The sequence below is a fragment of the Phasianus colchicus genome, chromosome 2, assembly GCF_987193195.1.
Source record: "Phasianus colchicus chromosome 2, bPhaCol1.hap1.1, whole genome shotgun sequence".
NCBI classification, from domain to species: Eukaryota; Metazoa; Chordata; class Aves; order Galliformes; family Phasianidae; genus Phasianus; species Phasianus colchicus.
Genome location: NC_143437.1, coordinates 109461128 through 109480225, shown reverse-complemented (window position 1 = coordinate 109480225; position 19098 = coordinate 109461128). Strand labels below are relative to the sequence as shown.

General features: G+C 45.5%; 1 protein-coding gene across 6 annotated transcripts in view; it reads right to left on the bottom strand.

Moving 5' to 3' along the window:
- Positions 1–19098, bottom strand: part of RUNX2 (RUNX family transcription factor 2) — a 215256-nt gene that overhangs the window by 98270 nt on the left and 97888 nt on the right. For 4 of the 6 annotated variants that reach the window (XM_090136650.1, XM_090136649.1, XM_031604942.2 and 1 more), the window contains one exon: positions 149–322. The exons of the other annotated variants lie outside the window; for them this stretch is intronic. In XM_090136650.1, coding sequence (XP_089992776.1) covers positions 149–322 — 174 coding nt within the window. The remainder of the gene's footprint in view (positions 1–148; positions 323–19098) is intronic. 6 annotated transcript variants of the gene reach the window in all.

Sequence of the window (19098 nt, the reverse complement as noted above, 5' to 3'; positions counted from 1 at the left end):
CTACAGAAAAAAACACTTCCCACCTAGCTTAGCCTGGAACACCTCTCTCCCTCTGTAATAGCCTCTACGTCTACAGCTGAGATACACACATCCATAAGCAATTACTACCATTGCCTGTGCAAGTCAAACCTATGGTTCTGTCTCTTACCTGTAATCTGACTCTGTCCTTGTGGATTAAAAGGACTTGGTGCAGAGTTCAGAGAGGGCCGTGGGCTCTGGGTCGGGACCCCTACTCTCATACTGGGATGAGGAATGCGCCCTAAATCACTGAGGCGTTCAGGGAACAAACTAGGTTTAGAGTCATCAAGCTTCTGTCTGTGCCCTGGAAACAGCAAATCATAAAATAAAAGCGTTAATAACAAGATTTAGTACTTTAACATACCAAAAAAAAAAAAAAAGAAAGAAAAAAAAAATAGGTCTTTAAGGACCTATTATCAGATTAATGGACTATGTAAGTACCACCACTACTCCCAGTAACACAGTGACATTGGTGGGGAATTGGTGTTTTGGTGTTTTGAATGTGGTTGTGCTGGCAGAAGCCTTAACTAGCACTGATGTGCCCATATCGATATGTAATGCAGTAATTTGGATCAAAATAAGCCCTTATGGACACCACACAAGGTCTTTATGTATTTTTTTTTTTTTCTGCTTTAACTCCACCAGATAGTTAAGGGGGCAAAACTTTTTTACCAGAAGTAAACCTTATATGTACAAGTCATTGAGAGGGACAGTTATTCCATGACTGGACTGTATGTTGTGGATTTTTGCTAAGAAATTCCATCTCCATAACTTGAGAGCGTCTCCAAAAAGTAAACAGTCACTCTCATTTGAGAAGCTTCTGGCCAAGACCGAGTCCTACACTGCCAGTATATATTCAGCCTTCCTCCATGCTTGTACTTCTCCCCAAAAGCAGGCTCACTGCCCCTGTGCCACAGGGCTGCCTTGGGAAAAGCCTTCCATGGATGCTTGGTTGTTGAAATGCAGAGGGGACAAATGCCCAAAGCAACAGGATGCACCGAGTGGCACCTTGGTACTCTTCATATTGTCATTCAGATGTTTCAAGAGGGAAGTTTTACTTCTCTAATTGTATTATGTTACATTGTTATGTAATGTTGTATTTTTGCTCCTAAGTTTAATTTCTTTTTGAAGTAGTAGCAGATGCTCCTCAACCAATGGTGCCTTTGAATGAGGCAGAGAAGGCATTACTTCTATCATTCAACATATGGAAAAACAGGCATGCAGCGAGATTAAGGTCAGTACTAATTTTACTTAACTTCAGCCATTTATAAATCAGGCATCTAGTCTAAACTCTTCTAATGTAGACTTCCTCTACAGTTAATGGAAAAAAATAGCTACTTCCAGAGGGCAATTCATCTCATTTGTCTCTGACATCAGTCTTAAAATGGGATGATTCACCTTCTGAATTTGCTTTCTCTTCCTTCTCTGATCAGAGGGGGAGCCCACATGACTAGTTTAATTAGGCATTCTCACCATTAGTCAACATTGCATGGAATTAATCTCACCCAAAGTTAGTAACTAAGGTCACATGAAAAGCATCTGGCAGAGCTTAAATGGGAGCCCAGATCCCCTCACTGCAACCCAGACACGCAGTTGCCTCCATCTCTGTAAACAGTGCCAGGGTATCGGCACAGGCAATACATGGGTTGGATATTTTTAGGCTTTTAACATTAGGAAGGGTCTCTGGTGTGGTTTGGGCTGGGACCAGCTCAAACTCCTCCAGATGATGCCCGGAGGTTTGAGATACACTGCATTCTCCATCAGCAGTAAAAATACAGCCCTCTGCTTGGAGGCCATGAGAGTTCAGCTTTGCAGACACGGTCAGATTGCCCACATCAGTCTTAGGGCCAGAGAACCAATTCTGGCATTGTTTAGTTTGCTTTAACAGTATAAATGAGGTCTCTGAGTCTTGAAATGTATCAGTTCATCTCTCTTTATAAAAGATAATTTAATGGTGTCTGTCACCGTAGCACTGAAATACGTGGGTTCACATCATCCAGCTGGGACCAGTGTCCAAATGTGGCTTTCTCTATAATGGACAGCTAACTCTAAACTAAATTGGGGTTCTACATAGACTGTGGAAGATCTTGGATCACAGATTTGGAGATGTCCAGCAGCTGCCTGGACGTGTGCATGGGCACAATGCTCTGGTTACCCCTGCTTGAGCAGACGTTGGACCTGCCTGACCTAGAAGGCCATCAACCATTCTGAGATTCTGCCATTCTGTCAAAACCAAAGGATTGAGGTTGGAAGATGAGAAAAAATAGCTAGATGGAAATTAATTTTAGAGAAACTTCTCTAGCAATTAAAAAAAATTAATTACTTGACCCATTATTCTGTGCTTTGAAGTATGATTTTTCTCCCCCATGATGACTCAGTATAAAAACATGGGGTAGGCGTGAGCTTTCCCATTAAAGAGAAGGAGCTGCTGTATGGCAGAGCTCTGCAGAACAATCAGCTGGCATCGGTGACTCCTCTCTATGAGGTATCAATCACTTCAAACGGGGAACGATTTTTGGTGGGCTTCTAACAGCTCTGTAATGGCAGCCTCATTAATAGGATAACATCTCACCTGGTAGTCATTTGCACTATCTCTTCCATCTATGTAAATTAGAACTTGTATAAGCTGGGTGCCGCTAATCTAAAGAAATAACTTTCACACAGATACGGATGCACACAGTCAGTACTCTCTTGGGATCTCTCATTCTCTTATATTTTTTTCCACACTTTTTCTGTTTTTGCTTTTGCCTTTGTTAGTCACACTGACCAGTCTGGTTTTCTCAAGGAATCCATTGCCCCTCTCCTCTTCTATTTGTTCCTCGTTATGTTTCAGCATGACCGAGAAGGCTCAAAACAAGATAACCCAGTAGCCTATCTCTGAGCTCGCACGTCGGGGCTGACTTTACCTGGGAATGAATCTATTCCCAAAGTGAAATTTATTTTGATGGAAAAATTCTACTCCGTGTTTACATGGGGTGGTTTTGGCTCAAAGATCATACAATGCTTTTCTAACCAGTGCAAACTATTTTGATTGCCTTCTGCTCACTCAATGAACGCTCAATATGTAGAGCATCTCTCCTGTACCAACTTGTGCCCAACAACCCCCTGCTTTGTTTCTGTCATGCTCTGGTTGCCCATAGCTTTTCTGGAACAGAGACTGTATTCAACTCTGTATGATTGTAATGAACTATCAGAGAAAGACAAAATTCATCAGGACAGCAGGGTACTTCCATGTAGACAGGGAAAAAAGAAGGAAGAAATGAAGGATTTCCACCTATGGCTGATCTGAAATAATTAAGAAATATATAGATGTGGGTGTTTTCACCTAGAAAAAGTAGGGAAAGGAGGCAAAAGAGAGATCTCTGCACATCTGGAAGACCCCAGGCATCAATGCAAGTGCAGAAATCAGCAAGGGGCCAAAGGCAGACTTGCCTTTCCCTCCTGGTCATTTAAAATTTAGGGCTGTAACACAGAGTCCCCTCATGACAAAGAGATCCACAGGAGCCATGCTCCCCCAGCGCAGTCCCAGTGAGGTGAGACTGCATTGCAACTCTGCACATTACGGGTTTCTGCTCTTTAACAGAAGCTAAGACGTGCCCACATGGAAAGCAAGCAGGAGACTCAACAAAAAGCTTCATATTGAGGAGGTGTCTGCAAAGAAGTGGCAACTGAAATAGCTTTCTTGGCCTGATTCTTGTGCAAGAAAAAATATAAAACAATCCTATTAAGTACAGAGCAGCTGTGAGGAATGGGCTGAGAGTCTGAAAAGGCCTTCTGAGTAGCACATCAACAGCAGCAGTGAAATATGTGATACATGTTTAAAACTCATTCCACAGGCTGCTTTTCATCTCCCATTGATATATGTGTCTGTTGACAGAGAAATTCCTGATCCCAGGGGAGCGTGCTAAGAAAAGCTGTATTCCTTGGTCACAGTCATGAGGCATCATTTTATTTCAGGAAAAAAGATTAGGGTAGTAAGTGTGGATAGCTCAGCGAGAATCTGCGATGTGCCATGGCAGCAATTACATTAAAAAGCAATATGAGGCTACGGAAAGGGCAGGAGAAAATCATGCTGTGGCTTTCCCAATGCCAGCACTCAGCACCTGGGACGGTCCTGCCAGCAGTGCTACACTGAGGCCTAGTAGCTCTGTTACAAGGAAGATTTCATGGAATGTGTTGGCCTTACCAAGGGACAAGCTGCAGGCAGCCTCACCTCACCAGGCCATGCAGCCCTGGCGTGCTGACAGAACCTAGGAGCTGCCATTCGGTCACCACATCCCAGCTGTGATGGGAGATGTAAGGAGCCTTCATCTCCAGCTTAATCAATACAGTTTAAACGCAAGGAAGGAACGTCTCCCTGATCAAAGACACACGACCTCGAGGCGGATGGGTGCGGGAGCTGGAAGGGGATGGGAGCGCATCCCTCATCACTCAGCCCCCGCCGCATGGCTGCAGAAGTCAAGATGTAAGTGGGGCTGTGGAAGAGGCTGACTTGCAGGATAGAAACGTGGCGTTGACGCTTGAAGATTTTTACCTCCTCGGGGAGGAGGGCTGTGCCTTTTTATCATTCAGTCGTGGGTGTGGAACTGAAAACTAATTAGATTGTGCTACACGTGGCCCAGCCAGATGCTGACACTCAGGGACTCCCTTTCTTTGTACCATGTACACCGCCCACCTTTTTGTTTTTTTTGTTGTGTTCTTTTTTTTTTTTTTCCTGCTGGTATCAAGGAGATCTGGTTACCAGATTGTCAGCAGATGTTTTTATCGCTCTCAAGTGGGTTAGCTTTTTTCAGTCATCACCCATTTCTTTCTGCCTTTTTCGCTTCTGTCATTGCATCAACAAGAGGCTTCACGGGAGTCAGATGTCTCCATGAAAAAGCCAAGGGAATGTAGAAAGGTTGTGAAAGCAAGAAGCTGGGCTGTCCCTGCTGAGCTATGAGTGCTGGGATAATTCCAGCAGAGCACAGGGCGACGGTCAGATGTGAAATACCAACAAGGTGGTGTTTGCTCCGTGTTGTGTGTGCTCAGCAGCAGGAGGAGCCAGGGGAAGCTTCACAGAATCATAGAATGCCTTGGGTTGGAAGGGACCTCAAGCATTATCAAGCTCCAACCCCTCTGATGCATGCACAGCCACCAACCTCCACATTTCAGAGCAGCAGAGGCTGCCAGGGCCCCATCCAACCTGGCCTTGAACACCTCCAGGGATGGACGGGGCATCCACAGCCTCTCTGGGCAGCTGTTCCAGCACCTCACCACTCTCACAGCAAACAACTTCCCCCTCACATCCAACCTCAATCTTCCCTCCCTCAACTTCAAACCATTTCCCCTTGTCCTGCTGTTATCTCCCCTTTCCAAGAGCTGACTCCCCTCCTGTCTGTAGGCTCCCTTCAGGTACTGAAGGCTGCAATGATTCACCCCGCAGCCTTCTTTTCTCCAGGCTGAACAAGCCCAGCTCCTTCAGCCTGTCTTTGTAGGGAGGTGCTGCAGCCCTCTGCTCATCATCTTCATGGCTCTCCTCTGGACCCTCTCCAAGTTTGGGGTGTCATTCCATGGAGGTCTACAACTTGCAAGGGCAACTGAAATAAAAACCCTCCTAATGCTGAGGCCGGTAACTGAGGCCTTCTGTGAGCAATGGATCTGGGTTGAGTTTGAGACTGAAAAAGAAGAAAACTGCAGTGGAAAATGGACTTGTCTTCAGGCTAAGGGGCAGTACAAAAAAGAACCACCTTTATTATGAGCTAAAAATCACAACCTACACACCTAAGCTTTCTTTTAGTTTAAGAGAAGCACACCTGGGCCCAAGAATCCCAGTTTTGATTATTCCCATTGTTCACTAGAAGTACAGAGCTTTACAAATCTGAACAACAGGTATATTTTTCCTGCTGACTTCATAAATAGACACGTTCTAGAGGTACTCCGTCTTTTAATGGAATCATCATAGAATCACAGAACGGCCTGGGTTGCAAAGGCCCACAGTGCTCATCCACTTCCAACCCCCTGCTGTGTGCAGGTCACCAACCAGCAGCCCAGGCTGCCCAGAGCCACATCCAACCTGGCCTTGAATGCCTGCAGGGATGGGGCATCCACAGCCTCCTTGGGCAACCTGTTCCAGTGAATGCTAATATACTAGTGACATATTTCTATGTACATGCTGTAGAAGCCACTCCACACCTCCTCTGAATTTTATCAGGATTTTTCCATAAATTCTCTTTGGACATTTTCCTGCATTTCATCCCACTTGATCCTATGGATCAGTCCCAACTGGAAGACGCTGTTTGGAACTCAGCTCCAGGCTCGTAAGGCTGAGCTCTCACTTATTCAAGGCAAAGGAGTTCGGACCTGAGCCCAAGGCTTCTTACCAGCTGTTGTGCAGGGACAGAATAACATTGCATATTCGGCGCAAAACAAAGACATTCAGTGTTCTCTTACAAATTTCAGCAAGATAACACTCCAAAGCAGCCTTAATCTATGCTCTGGTGGTAAAAATAAGAGAGCCATCAATGAGCAAAAAAACAGAAGAAACACATTTGCCCTTCACAAGTAGGAATGTCTGTCACTCTTGTGACAGCCCACCCCCAGCCTGGCTTTCCTTTGCCATCCCCTGGCCCACTCTGACCGAACACATGCAACCCAAGTTCAGGAAAAACAAAATGCAAGAGAGACAAACAGTTTTTACCCATGAAAGGCAAAAGCTTGGAACCCTTCCAGTCTCTTGGGTAAAGACACAATTATGAGAAGAAAAATATAATCTACCCAAGAGACATAATTACATAATTAGGCCATAGGCTGTGCATTGGAAAGGTTCTTGTAATTCCTACAGAAAGGAGCTACATAGGTGAAGTAACTGCATTTAATTTGCTCAATGGAGGGGGAAAAAAAAAGATGTTTGTTTTTAAATAGCTGAGGGCATCAGTTTGCATTAGACTGGAAAGCTTATTCTCCCAGAGCACTAGTAGTGTCAACAGGAGTCACACAGATACGGGCACAAAACAAGACACTGTCTCATTTTGTTCTGAAAAAATGGCACGTTTTTTACCCCAAATAGGTAAGACTCACACCTGAAACTCCTGCAGAGAAGTGAAAAAGAAGGTATGGAAAAGAAGGTATGGAAAAGAAGGTATATTGTGGATGGCTCAGTTACTACACAATAAATCTGATGCAGCCCGTTGTTGAAACCCCACTGAACTTCTCCCTGCTGAGTGCCACTCTCCCAAAAGCTGTTCCAACAGGGCCAGCTCCAGCTCCCAGGGGAATCCATTATGCTACAACCTTCCAGGAGCTGTGGTTCAAACCCAGGCTGAACTGAGGCAGGGGTAGGTTTGAACTTTGGTGTTATCCATGTTGAGTTCAAGCCTTGGGAGCATCTCTGGTGTCAATGGCAATCTCCCCATTGACTCGCTGGGAGCTAAAGCTCATCTTGCAGACTGCACTCTGAGCCTGGAATGAATAAGTGCTTCCAGCAGGTTAAAGGGAGGAAGGGGCAGGAAAGGTGAGGGGAAATCATCCCATGGGTACATATATCGTGTCCCTGAGTGCCCATGGGAATCATTCTAACTCTCCCCCAGTAAAGCCTCCGAGAATATAAAGTGCTATCAGTGCTTTTTAAACATCAGCTGGGGTCTGTGGAGAGCACATACACAGCTGAAAGACAGACCCGGAGGTCAGGGTTTTTCAGCAAATTGCAACAGCTGCAGAGCAGCCTCTTGGTCCCAAAATTCCTCCATGCAGGGAGGTGGGAGCAGGGCTCTGAGAGCCTCAGGCTGCTCTTGCACACAGAAGGGACATGTGGCAGGGACAAGCCAGCAAAGGGAAGCTGTGTGAACAGAACAAAACTGGAACACTTTATGAATGAAAGTGGAGAGGCGCTTTGAGGACAGGAAGAAGCAGAGCAGGAAGGGGATGGAGTGGGATAGCTGCAGCTCTGGTCCTCCCAGCATCTCAGCTCACCCCAGTGCTCTGCTGTGGCAAGGCCTGGCTCTGCAAATCACTAAACAAAACAGCAAAGTCTCTCCTTCTCACAAGAATGCTGTGCATTTCTTTTTTCCTTTTCTCTCTCTTTTCAAGTTATGGAATTCTAACTTTTGACACTTGGATTTTGAAGCTTGCTCAGCACAGCCGAGCAGCATCCTGCATGCACATCAGCACAGAGGTGCACTGGGAGGGGGCAGGTGGGAGCAAGGCTCTGCCTTCACCTTCAACCATCACTTAAGAACATAAATGAACCTGTGTGCAATTGTGCCAGGAAACCAGCTAAGAACTGCTGGCATCACCACTCAGAGACATTAAAGGCAACTCAGATAAACAGTCACACAAGTCTCAGTCCCTGCTTTAATTCCCTTTGCATGCTGCTATCTGTTATGCTCTCCCCTTTTTCCTCCCCACTTTTCTTTTGCTTAAGAGGGAACGAGGGAGTATAAAGGCCACACTACAAAAGGGCAAGAGATCCTCATGCCGACTTTATCACCATCATCCTAACCCAGCAATATCTTCCTATACAGAGCCCACCAACCTCTGCTTGCTGCAGTAAATGAGGGCAAGGAGGGGGTGGAGAGAAAACAAGCTGCTCCTGGAGCTGGCCTCCCTCCAGCTGGCGGAGGGGCTGCTTTTCTTACTGCTTGCGAAACCTGATTCCTTGAATAGAACAAAATGGGGGTGATGTAAACACAACCATTAAAGCAGATTGGAGATGCTGTGCTGTCCTGCAAGCCTCTGCTCTCTAGACGTCAGTAAAGGTGCACTTTTGGCTTCTGTTTGGCACTTCTTGGCTTTGTTTTACAGCCCCAAAACCAGGAGCGTACTGCAGGATGAGCACTGCAGTTTGAATGGGAATTCTGGCGTGGAAGAGACAAGTTAAGCAATAATGGATGGATGCGTGCATGTTTGTATTGTATCTTTCAACAGATTGTTTTGCTGCATTACAGGACTACTGTGTTTATATCCCAGCAGTAGGCTTTAAGCAGATTGTTTAAACTTCATTAAACAGGGATACTTCTAAAATAACCTTGCTAATAAAACTCAGATGGTTAAAGAAACCTGAAAACATGGTTAAAAATAAAAAAGATGCAGCTTCAATCTACTCTCACAGGGGTAATGTGATATAAACTCCAAAAGAAAACAGTCTTTACAAGTCAGACTTGAAGGATTATCTCATGTATCAGCACCCTCTGTGGCAGCGTAGCACTTATCCACGTATCCACCCATGCTAATGCTCTTGCACAATTTACTACAGCCTTGATAGACAGATAATTGCTTTATCCACCCAAGTGTAATAAACGGAGTCTACTATGTTAATCCTTGTATTCTTATTGTCTGCGAATGCCAAGTGAGGGAGAGACCTGCACCAAAAGCCCAGCCTTCTCATTCCTACACTACTGGGGTTTACTCACCCTCAGACCTGCTGAAGTGTTCTCATTACATTCCACTCCCCTGCCTGCAGTGCCAAGTATTTCGAGTAGCATCCAGTTATTGCTCTGCAAGGGGCACCTACACTCAGGCTGTATGGAGGCAGCAGCCAGGATGCAGCAAACAACAAAAAAAAACCAAACCAAACCACCCTCAAACATCTTTTCCTACTCAGTAACGCAGACCAGCTATTATTTGCTCTTGGGCACAGCACAGAAAGTAATTAACCTGTCCTCCTAAACCCGGGCATCAGCTCGTTAGTGGGGAGTCCGTCCGACAGCTGAGAAATGCAGCTGCTGGCTCATCAGCCTCTTCCACAAAAGTCTGTAAAGGTTTTTTGTTTTAAATGTCAAAAACAGGCGCATCCTTTAAAAGGTTTATGGATTCCTGGCAGCTCCTTCAGCTTAGGTTTGTGGCATCTAATTTGTAACGACAGTTTGATGGACGTCTCCCTTTCTTCCATCTGAAAAGTATAAAGAATTGGCAGTTTCCCCAGTAAAAATTATTCTTAGTACCATTCTTTGCTGTTATCTTATAAGAGCAATATTAGATATTGCGATTTTATATATTGCTCTTATCCTCTGGGCAGCCTGGTCTGGTGGTTGGTGACCCTGCACATACCAGGGGGTTGAAACTAGATGAGCACTGTGGTCCTTTTCAACCCAGGCCATTCTATGATTCTATAACTATTTACACACTCAACAGCTTGTTTTAAATAGCCCAAAGATGATAAAAACGCTGGGTTGATTGGGACAACTTTCACGTTGTGGAAGGCACTGAGCTTTCTGGGCAGACAGACAGCACGAAGCAGCACATGCATGAGACACCAGGCTTAACAGAGCACAGGGTGACCTTGGGGATGGTGCCGACTTTCCTGGAGGTGAGTCCAAATTGTTGTCCTTTTGTCATGCTCCACCTCCATCTGCTACAGCCAGCAGGGGAACTTCTGCCCCTGGTAGAAGCTGGGGTGAATCCAGCTCTGCTTTCAGGGCTTGGAGGGTAAGAAAGTGTCTCATTGATGAGCAGTAGGGGATACACAGAGAGGTGCTATAAGGCTGCCTGCTAACTATCCCATGAGATGTTATGCATTAAGGTTCGTCTTTGGTCAATTAATTTTCTTGACTAATTTGGATGATGCAAGACAGAGCAGGATTTTGAGCTCTCCAGACTTTGGTGGAAGTGTTCAGAAAGCAAAACAACCTTAGCAAATTGGAGGAATGATATTCACTGTATCATTGGTACAGTGGCACAAAGTAATGCCACTACATCGCAGTGCACTTCGGCTTTAGAAATGAAATGCTGAAATGCAGCAACCAGAAAGCAAGAGGCAGCAGCACTGCTGGAGATGATGTGGGGATAGCAGTGAGCTGGCAGCTGAATGTGAGTCAGTAATGGCAATCCGTCTTTAAAAAAAAAATGAAGCAAATGCAGTTCTGGGAAAGATTAATGGTTGTGTTGCACAGGAGACATAGAAGGTAACTATTACACTCTTGCTCAGAAGTGGTGAGATATCAGCTGGACTGCTTTATCCGGTTTGCAACACCACCCTCTAAGAAAGATACAGACAAGTTAGAGAGAATCCAGAGAAGAGCAACAGGAATGATAAGAGATTGAGTAAGCATGACCTACATGGAAAAGCTGAGGGAAATGCATTTGTTTAGTCTGGGAAAGAGAAGAGCAGGAAAGGACATGATAAGAGTAACATGTTTTCTAAAGAGAACAGTAATCAATTGATCTCTATGTGAGCAGAGAAGAGACAACGAAAAAGCTGGCTTCATTGGAGGCAGAGCAGATTTAGGAGATTAATGTATGATACTGGCAACCTCCTTTCTAAGTATGAAAGAAAAAGCCCCAAAAGCAGACTTGGAAAATAAGTGGAAGGCGCAGTACTGGAGGATTTAAGAACTTGGACAGATGTCAGTGATGAACTAAGCATATACAGTACTTCATCTCAGGAAACAACAGACCAGGTCGCCTGAGGTTTCCTTCAGCCCCACTGTCCTAAGCCTCAGTGTTTGCCTGTGCTGGGCTGAGTCACGTACACAATGTGAACAACACGAGAGCACCAGGTCAGGCAGCTCAGGGCTACCACGTGCCTGGTGCTGCACAGCACTCAGCATCCCCTCCCATGCAGGGCACTGGGACATCAGGCTGTGGCAGTGTAGGTGCTCCAGGCCACAAGGAACCAGAGGCTAGAAACATGGCAATTAACTCTGTGCCATTGGTTCCTCCAGCTCTAACTTCAGAATAACGTTGGCCTGATGGTGACTGCGTGATTAATTTCCCCATTAATTTAGAAAGTGTGACTTTGAGTTTCCAATTATTTTCCAGGGGAGAAAAACTGAATTAAAACTAATATTCCATGTCCAATGCTTGAGAGTGCTGCTGCATCCCCAGATGAAGGTCCAGGAGACCATCTGCACATTTGGTTTTGGTTGTTGGTTTCTTGTTTGATTGTCTGCTAGTTATTCAGAGTGATGGTCACACATAGAGAAGCCTTGGTCATCCCCTCTCTATGTCAGTATGAATAACATCAAAATGACAGATTTCATGGGGAAAAAATAACACTGAGCAAGGAAGGATGTGTTTAAGGCTAGGTTATGGGGCCCTGGGCAGCCTGGGCTGCTATGAATTGTGGAGATTGGTAGCCCTGCCATGGTACAGGGGGGTTGGAGCTTGATGATCCTTGAGGTCCCTTCCAACCCAAGCCATTCTGTGATTTTACATTTTGGACAGTGTGTGTCTTCTTCAAGAGGGGAGGGGAACTCCTCAGTGCAGTGAGAGACTATGAAATTCATAGATTTCCCAGCCAGACAGCCCCAGTATGTACACTGTTTGCTCCCAGGAGTGCTTCATTCCTAATCTCCTCCTCCACAGGATTATTATTTTCTTTTAACAATTTTTAAAAATGCCTAAAAGCTCACGAGATCACAGAATTGTTAAGGATGGAAAAGGTTGGAAAAGACCACTAGGATCACCTAATCCAACTGCCAACCCATCCCCACCATGCTCACTACACCCTATGGCTCAGTGCCACATCCGTCTCTTTTGAAAACCTCAAATGACTCCATACCTCCCTGGGCAGCCTGATCCAATGCCTGACCACTCTTTTTGAGAAGAAATCTTTCCTAATATCCATCCTGAATGCAAGCCTCTGGACAAGGGGAAGCACATGTGTATGGGCTCGGTAAGAACCAGGCTTTGCAGGTTGCTAATTCAGTGCCTGAGCCACAGTGGAGGATTTATCCTGCTCAGCAGTGATGCAGAGAAAAAGGAAAGTGAGAGGGAAAGGAGGGGAACAAAACAGCTCACGGGCCGTGTCTGGCCACTAGGAATGTCATCTTTTTTGAAGGGCTCAGGCAGGGGGTTGACCCTATAGCCTAAAGTTGTAAAGTTTGTTTAGTAACAGGGAGCCTCCCGTGAACTTGAAAACAATAAGAAAACAGAGTCCTGGAGAATAAATCTCACCGCCTGCCCCAGTTGCCTGCAAGTTTGGCTACCAGAAGGTAACAAATCCGGAGGAATGCAGGTGGTGGGGTGAACCGGCAGCTGGAGAGTGTCCAACACAAGCAGTGGCAATGCCAGTCACCGCTCTGCTGGAGGCACTGATAACACCCAGGGAGAGCCTGGAAATGCTGCACTGCCATGGGACAGGCTGCACTGGTTGCTGTGGGGAAGGGGGCAATCGAGGCTCTGGAAAACCCAAATACTCCTTCTACTTCTTGTAACAGCATCCAGTGGCTGTTATCAACAGCTCCTTGAGATATGGCAGAGAAGGTCGGTCCAAACACAACTCAGTTTTTCTTTCTGAATCTGAGTCTCTCCATCCCTACACCAGAGATGCTCAGAGGACTTCCACTTTTGTATGCTCTGCTTTGTTCCTAGTGCTCTGAGGTCTGTTTCTGAAAACAGATGGTAGCTCACTGCCTTTGCTTTCCCCAAGCTCTTATTACTACCACGGTTTCACCACTGAGTGGCAAACCACTTGGGCATTTCTTTGTGGGTGCAATCCTCCAGGAAAAAAAAAAAAAAAAGGAAAAAAGAAATGCAAAATCAAAGAAATCAAAGCTGTAAATGTCTAGTTATAAAAATCACAAGTTGTTCATATGGGCAGCTGTGAGGTTAATAGCTTTCAAAGATGTACGCAAGCTCACTCGCACAGCCCTACTGATACCTCTGTGCCTCCAGCTTGGAACTATTGGATCATCACTGGCACGTGCTGCAGATAATCTTTGCCTTTTTAATTATTATTTTGGTGAGTCATTAAGGCTGGATGCCCACCACAGTGCACCAGTGGAAAGAATCTCTGCAATGCAAAAGTGACAAGGGTGTTCTATGCTGTTCTCTTAAAACAGTCAAAAATAACACGAAAGTATTTAAATTCTGGAAATACTCCTTATCCCCATGCTATTAATACCTCCTCAATAGTTCATTCTATTTAGAGCAGGTCTCTTTCTTCGGGTTTTATTTTGCATGTGGCAAATCCTCATTTAATTCACAGTATTAAAAATATATATATATGAACCCAGAATTGGAAAAATGGGATGGTATGGAGCCCGAGCATTCAGCCACAGCCAGAAGCAGAGGTTTTATCACCATCCTAAGAGTGAGCCTGGCCCTTGGAATATTAATATGTGCTTTGTTTTAAATGTTATATGGCTAATTTAGGAATAGTAGAGCTGCTTCCACTGCAAGAAGGACAGTTAGGTGTCTGATCCCTTTGATATACAACTGTAGATGCAAGCTGTGCAGTCTGCCTTTTAGCACTACTGCCTCTTTGTTTTCCACTGACAAAATAAGGGTTTAAGCCATTTATTAAAGGACATCACATACATAGGAGGGTTTTTCTTTTCTTTAAGCCCAAGCTTGATTGAATTCCATCAAGGAATAACAGAAAATAGAACACAAGGTGCTGTTCCCATTTTGTCCAGCAAAACTAGAACAAGCAATGCTGGTGCTGCTGAAGAAATTGGATATATCCTATGGGTGTGTTGCCTTCCCTTTTTTTTATTATTACGAGTAGAACTCATCTGTCTTAACCAATTTAAATGAAGTAAAAAGGCAAAAACAGAAAGAGGGATGGAAAACTTTTCTCAGCTTCAACACAAACTATGAAAAAGTAAAAGCTTAACAAAGAAAACCATTTTGTTAGGTACAAATTTACAGAAAACTCAGCGCCGCGACAAAGAAAAAAACTGCTTTTAACACTTCTCCAGGTGGAATGGATGATTCCCTTTCCTTTCACACCAGCTTCCCTCAGAACCCAGGGGTCAATTCTCCTTTTGGCAGCAGCAGAGAGCTTTGGCTATCAGTGTCCCCACCACTGCTATGTCCTGCAGTGACTGGTTTGGGTGCATAAACAAGATATACCTCCCTTGACAAAAGGTTCATAGAATCACAGAACGGCCCGGGTTGCAAAGGCCCACAGTGCTCCTCCAGTTCCAACCCCCTGCTGTGTGCAGGTCGCCAACCAGCAGCCCAGGCTGCCCAGAGCCACATCCAGCCTGGCCTTGAATGCCTGCAGGGATGGGGCATCCACAGCCTCCTTGGGCAACCTGTTCCAGTGCCTCACCACCCTCTGGATGAAAAACTTCCTCCTCATATCCAACCTAAACCTCCCCTGTCTCACTTTAAAACCATTCCCCTTGTCCTATCACTATCCACCCTTGTAAACAGCTGTTCTGTGTACTAATGGATCTCCTTCATCAAAGGACCAACATGGAATCCAGTTTCTAATCCCTGATGGGTTCAGATGACCCAACTGCTGGCAAGGGTGCTCCAATGCTGAGAGCCCACGCACCCCAGTACCTGGCTGCATGTCCAACGGAACATGGTTTACAGTTACATGCCTTGTATGAAGTAGGGACAACTTGCTTCTTCCTCTGTGTTGCTGATATTACACTGCATCATTACAACAGAACATCCGTCCCCACCACTCACCGTTTCACCAGGCATGGTGGTGATTCAGTTTCTGCACATCCTTCTGATGTGACAGCAAAAAGCCTTGTATGTGCTTTGCTTTCCTTTGGTACAGTCCCTTCATGGTGCTGGAGAATGGCTGGCTTGCTAGTATTTAGATTCTCCCTGAGAATAATATAGGAGTGTTTTTTGTTTTTAATACTGGCATGAATCTTCAATAAACTGGGACGGAGCTGGGCTTGTTCAGCCTGGAGAAGAGAAGACTGCAGGGTGACCTCACTGCAGCCTTCAGTACCTAAAGGGAGCCTACAAACAGGAGGGGAATCAACTCTTGGAAAGGGGAGATAACAGCAGGACAAGAGGAAATGGTTTGAAGTTGAGGGAGGGGAGATTGAGGTTGGATGTCAGGGGGAAGTTGTTTGCTATGAGAGTGGTGAGGTGCTGGAACAGCTGCCCAGAGAGGCTGTGGATGCCCCGTCCATCCCTGGAGGTGTTCAAGGCCAGGTTGGATGGGGCCCTGGGCAGCCTGGGCTGCTATGAAATGTGGAGGTTGGTGGCCCTGCCTGTGGTGGGGGGTTGGAGCTTCGTGATCCTTGAGGTCCATTCCAATGAAGGCCATTCTGTGATTCTGTGATTAAACTAAATGGTTGTACATTTGTATAAAACTGACACAAGAGAATTGTGGCTGCTGAATTTAAAGTGAAACTCAAGCCATGCTCACTTGTCAGTGGAGATGACTGCAACTCCACCAAACTCTGTGGTTTTCACACCTTCATATTTAGTGCCTGGATGTTTCCTTCTCCGCTTTCACAAACACAGCGACGTGAAAAACAGGTCAAAGCCTCCTCCTGGCAGCGTGAGAGCAGTGGGGCTCTGCCATGCACATACAGCTGCAGGACTGCTGTATCCAACCTCTTACCCTTTCAAATCGGGGTAACCCTAAAGTCACCTTGAATGCGGCATTAAAATGAGCATTACTCATGCTAAAGCAGTTTCTTCGATGTGCAGGTTGGGTTTATATGCATGATGGCACATCCAGTGCTTGAAGGGAGCGTATAAACAGGAGGGGAACGGCTGTTTGTGAGGGTGGATAGTGATAGGACAAGGGGGAATGGCTTTAAAGTGAGACAGGGGAGGTTTAGGTTGGATATGAGGAGGAAGTTTTTCAGCCAGAGGGTGGTGAGGCACTGGAACAGGTTGCCCAAGGAGGCTGTGGATGCCCCATCCCTGCAGGCATTCAAGGCCAGGCTGGATGTGGCTCTGGGCAGCCTGGGCTGCTGGTTGGCGACCTGCACACAGCAGGGGGTTGGAGCTGGATGAGCACTGTGGGCCTTTGCAACCCAGGCCGTTCTGTGGTTCTATGATTTCTTCTGTGCCTCAACTTTGTAAAGAGGCAGCATAGCTTATTGCTGGTTCAGCTCACTGAAAAGCAAGCTTACACGTGTATGCAAACAAACACACCAGCATCCTCACACATGCTGAAAATGACATTTCTGTGTCTGCTCACAAGGGAAACAAAACATTAATTATGCACAAACATAACGAGTTTCTCTAACTCTGCCTGGAGATCTGAAAGAGAAGTGGCCCTGTAATCACGTCTCTTCAGAGAATACTGCCATATGGTTTTAACAGAGGTTTATTTCCTGAAGCAAGAGAGTACTGCAGATTCTCAATCCAACTAAAATAATTATGCAGACAATTTCACTCCATTACTTGCAGTGGAACCCAAGCTGTGTGGTCCTCACATGCTTGCTGACACCTCTAAAGAGACATTAAACCATTTTTATATAAAAATTCCCTTTATGGGTGGGATGTAGGATGAATTTCCTGGAAGATTAGCACCTGTCACAGTGCATAAGGCTTGCTTCTGACTGCTGCTTTAATTCCCTTTGGTTGGCAGACAGCAAAAACTGATTGTGAAGCCTCCTGAATACACACCAGCAAAGCATCAACCCGGGGTAACTGTATCTTCACAAAGGGAAACTTCTCCCATTGCTGAGCTTTCCTATACACTTATTTTACCTCCCACATCTGACCCTGAAGTAGCACAGAACCTAAGTACCAATGTGCACAGTGCCTTAAGTATGAGGAAATTTAAATATAGCCTGAAATTTCAGCACGTGCTTCAGTTCTTTGTTGAATTATGCTGTGAGCACAAAGCAGACTTTGCTGAGAGCTTTTTTTCCAAAGCACCCCGAGCTGCTGCTCTCTCACCTCCACCAGACAGCAACGTGCAACACTTCCCACCTTTCCATCAGCAATGGATCAAAGTCCAGGCAAAATGAAGCTGCTTTGACTCAAAACAATAAAAAAAAATGTATTAAGACACCACCTATCCAACTTTGAATATAAACTGCAGGAATCCTGTAAGAACAGGGCTGTTAACCAAGACACACAATGATTCAAGGATACTGAAGGGGAGAAGCGAGACCACCCTTTAAGCATGGAAATATCCCTTTTGGACCAGAGTGCAATGGAGCTTTTTTTGGTAGCTGTGTCTGATTTTAGTTACAGTAGCTAGCTATGAAATTAGCAAGCATTCTACATTTCAGACTAGCAAATCCAATTAAATCAGAAGAAAGCATGCGCATACTTCTGCGTGCCAATCTGCCCATGGTGTTACAAAGCCATCGTTCCTGGTAGCAAGAGGACGAAGGAAGGGGATGAAGGCTTGCAGGACAACCAAAGGGTTTTTCAGAGTGCTCTTCTGAACTGTGTGTAAGGTGCTCGTTTGTTCAGATCAGAAAGGTACATTTAATGAGAACAGGAACTGGGGAAATCAGATGTGTACCAGTAAGCTATAGGGCAGAACCAATGCTGACTGATCTCCTTAGCAGCAGCACTGCCACTTGTAACTACAGACCTGTACTTCCAATAGCATTCCATCTGCCGTTAGCAAAGCTGCCCTTCAAGTACAACCAAATAAGGTTTGTTAAGTCAGCAGTAATTTCTAGTTCTCATGCCCTACCAAAAGGATCTGAGCCCTTCAACACAGCAAAGAAATACTGAAAATGTTAACGACAGCACTGTCTTGCTGATGTTCTTGATGTTCTAAAAAAAGCCACCCACATATTTTTGTTCAAGTTGAACTGAACAATGCTCTCTCTCCCCCAAACCTTCTGTTTTCAAAAAGAAACCCTAAACTTTGGCTCAATGTTTCCTGTGGTGATAGCTGTGGTTAAACAGTATTTGTGAGTTTTGCATGCTTGATAAGATCCCTTACTGCCATGGCAGAAAAAATGGTTGTCAGGTGAGGTGTGGCACATGGAGACAGAGGTTCGAGAGATGTAAAAAGCAATAGAAACGGCCAGATGTGGTTCTCTGAATTCATGAAAAGCTCCCATTTACTTCAACAGAAGCAAAATTTGGGCTAGTACAGCTGTTCTGGTTCATATTTGGTTTTGTGGGGAGAATAGAGGGTTCTTCTGGAGAAGAGAAGGCTGTAGGGAGACCTCATTGTGGCCTTCCAATACTTGAAGGGAGCGGATAAACAGGAGGGGGAACGGCTGTTTGTGAGGGTGGATGGTGATGGGACAAGGGGGAATGGTTTTAGAGTGAGACAGGGGAGGTTTAGGTTGGATATGAGGAGGAAGTTTTTCAGCCAGAGGGTGGTGAGGCACTGGAACAGGTTGCCCAAGGAGGCTGTGGATGCCCCATCCCTGCAGGCATTCAAGGCCAGGCTGGATGTGGCTCTGGGCAGCCTGGGCTGCTGGTTGGCGACCTGCACACAGCAGGGGGTTGGAACTGGAGGAGCACTGT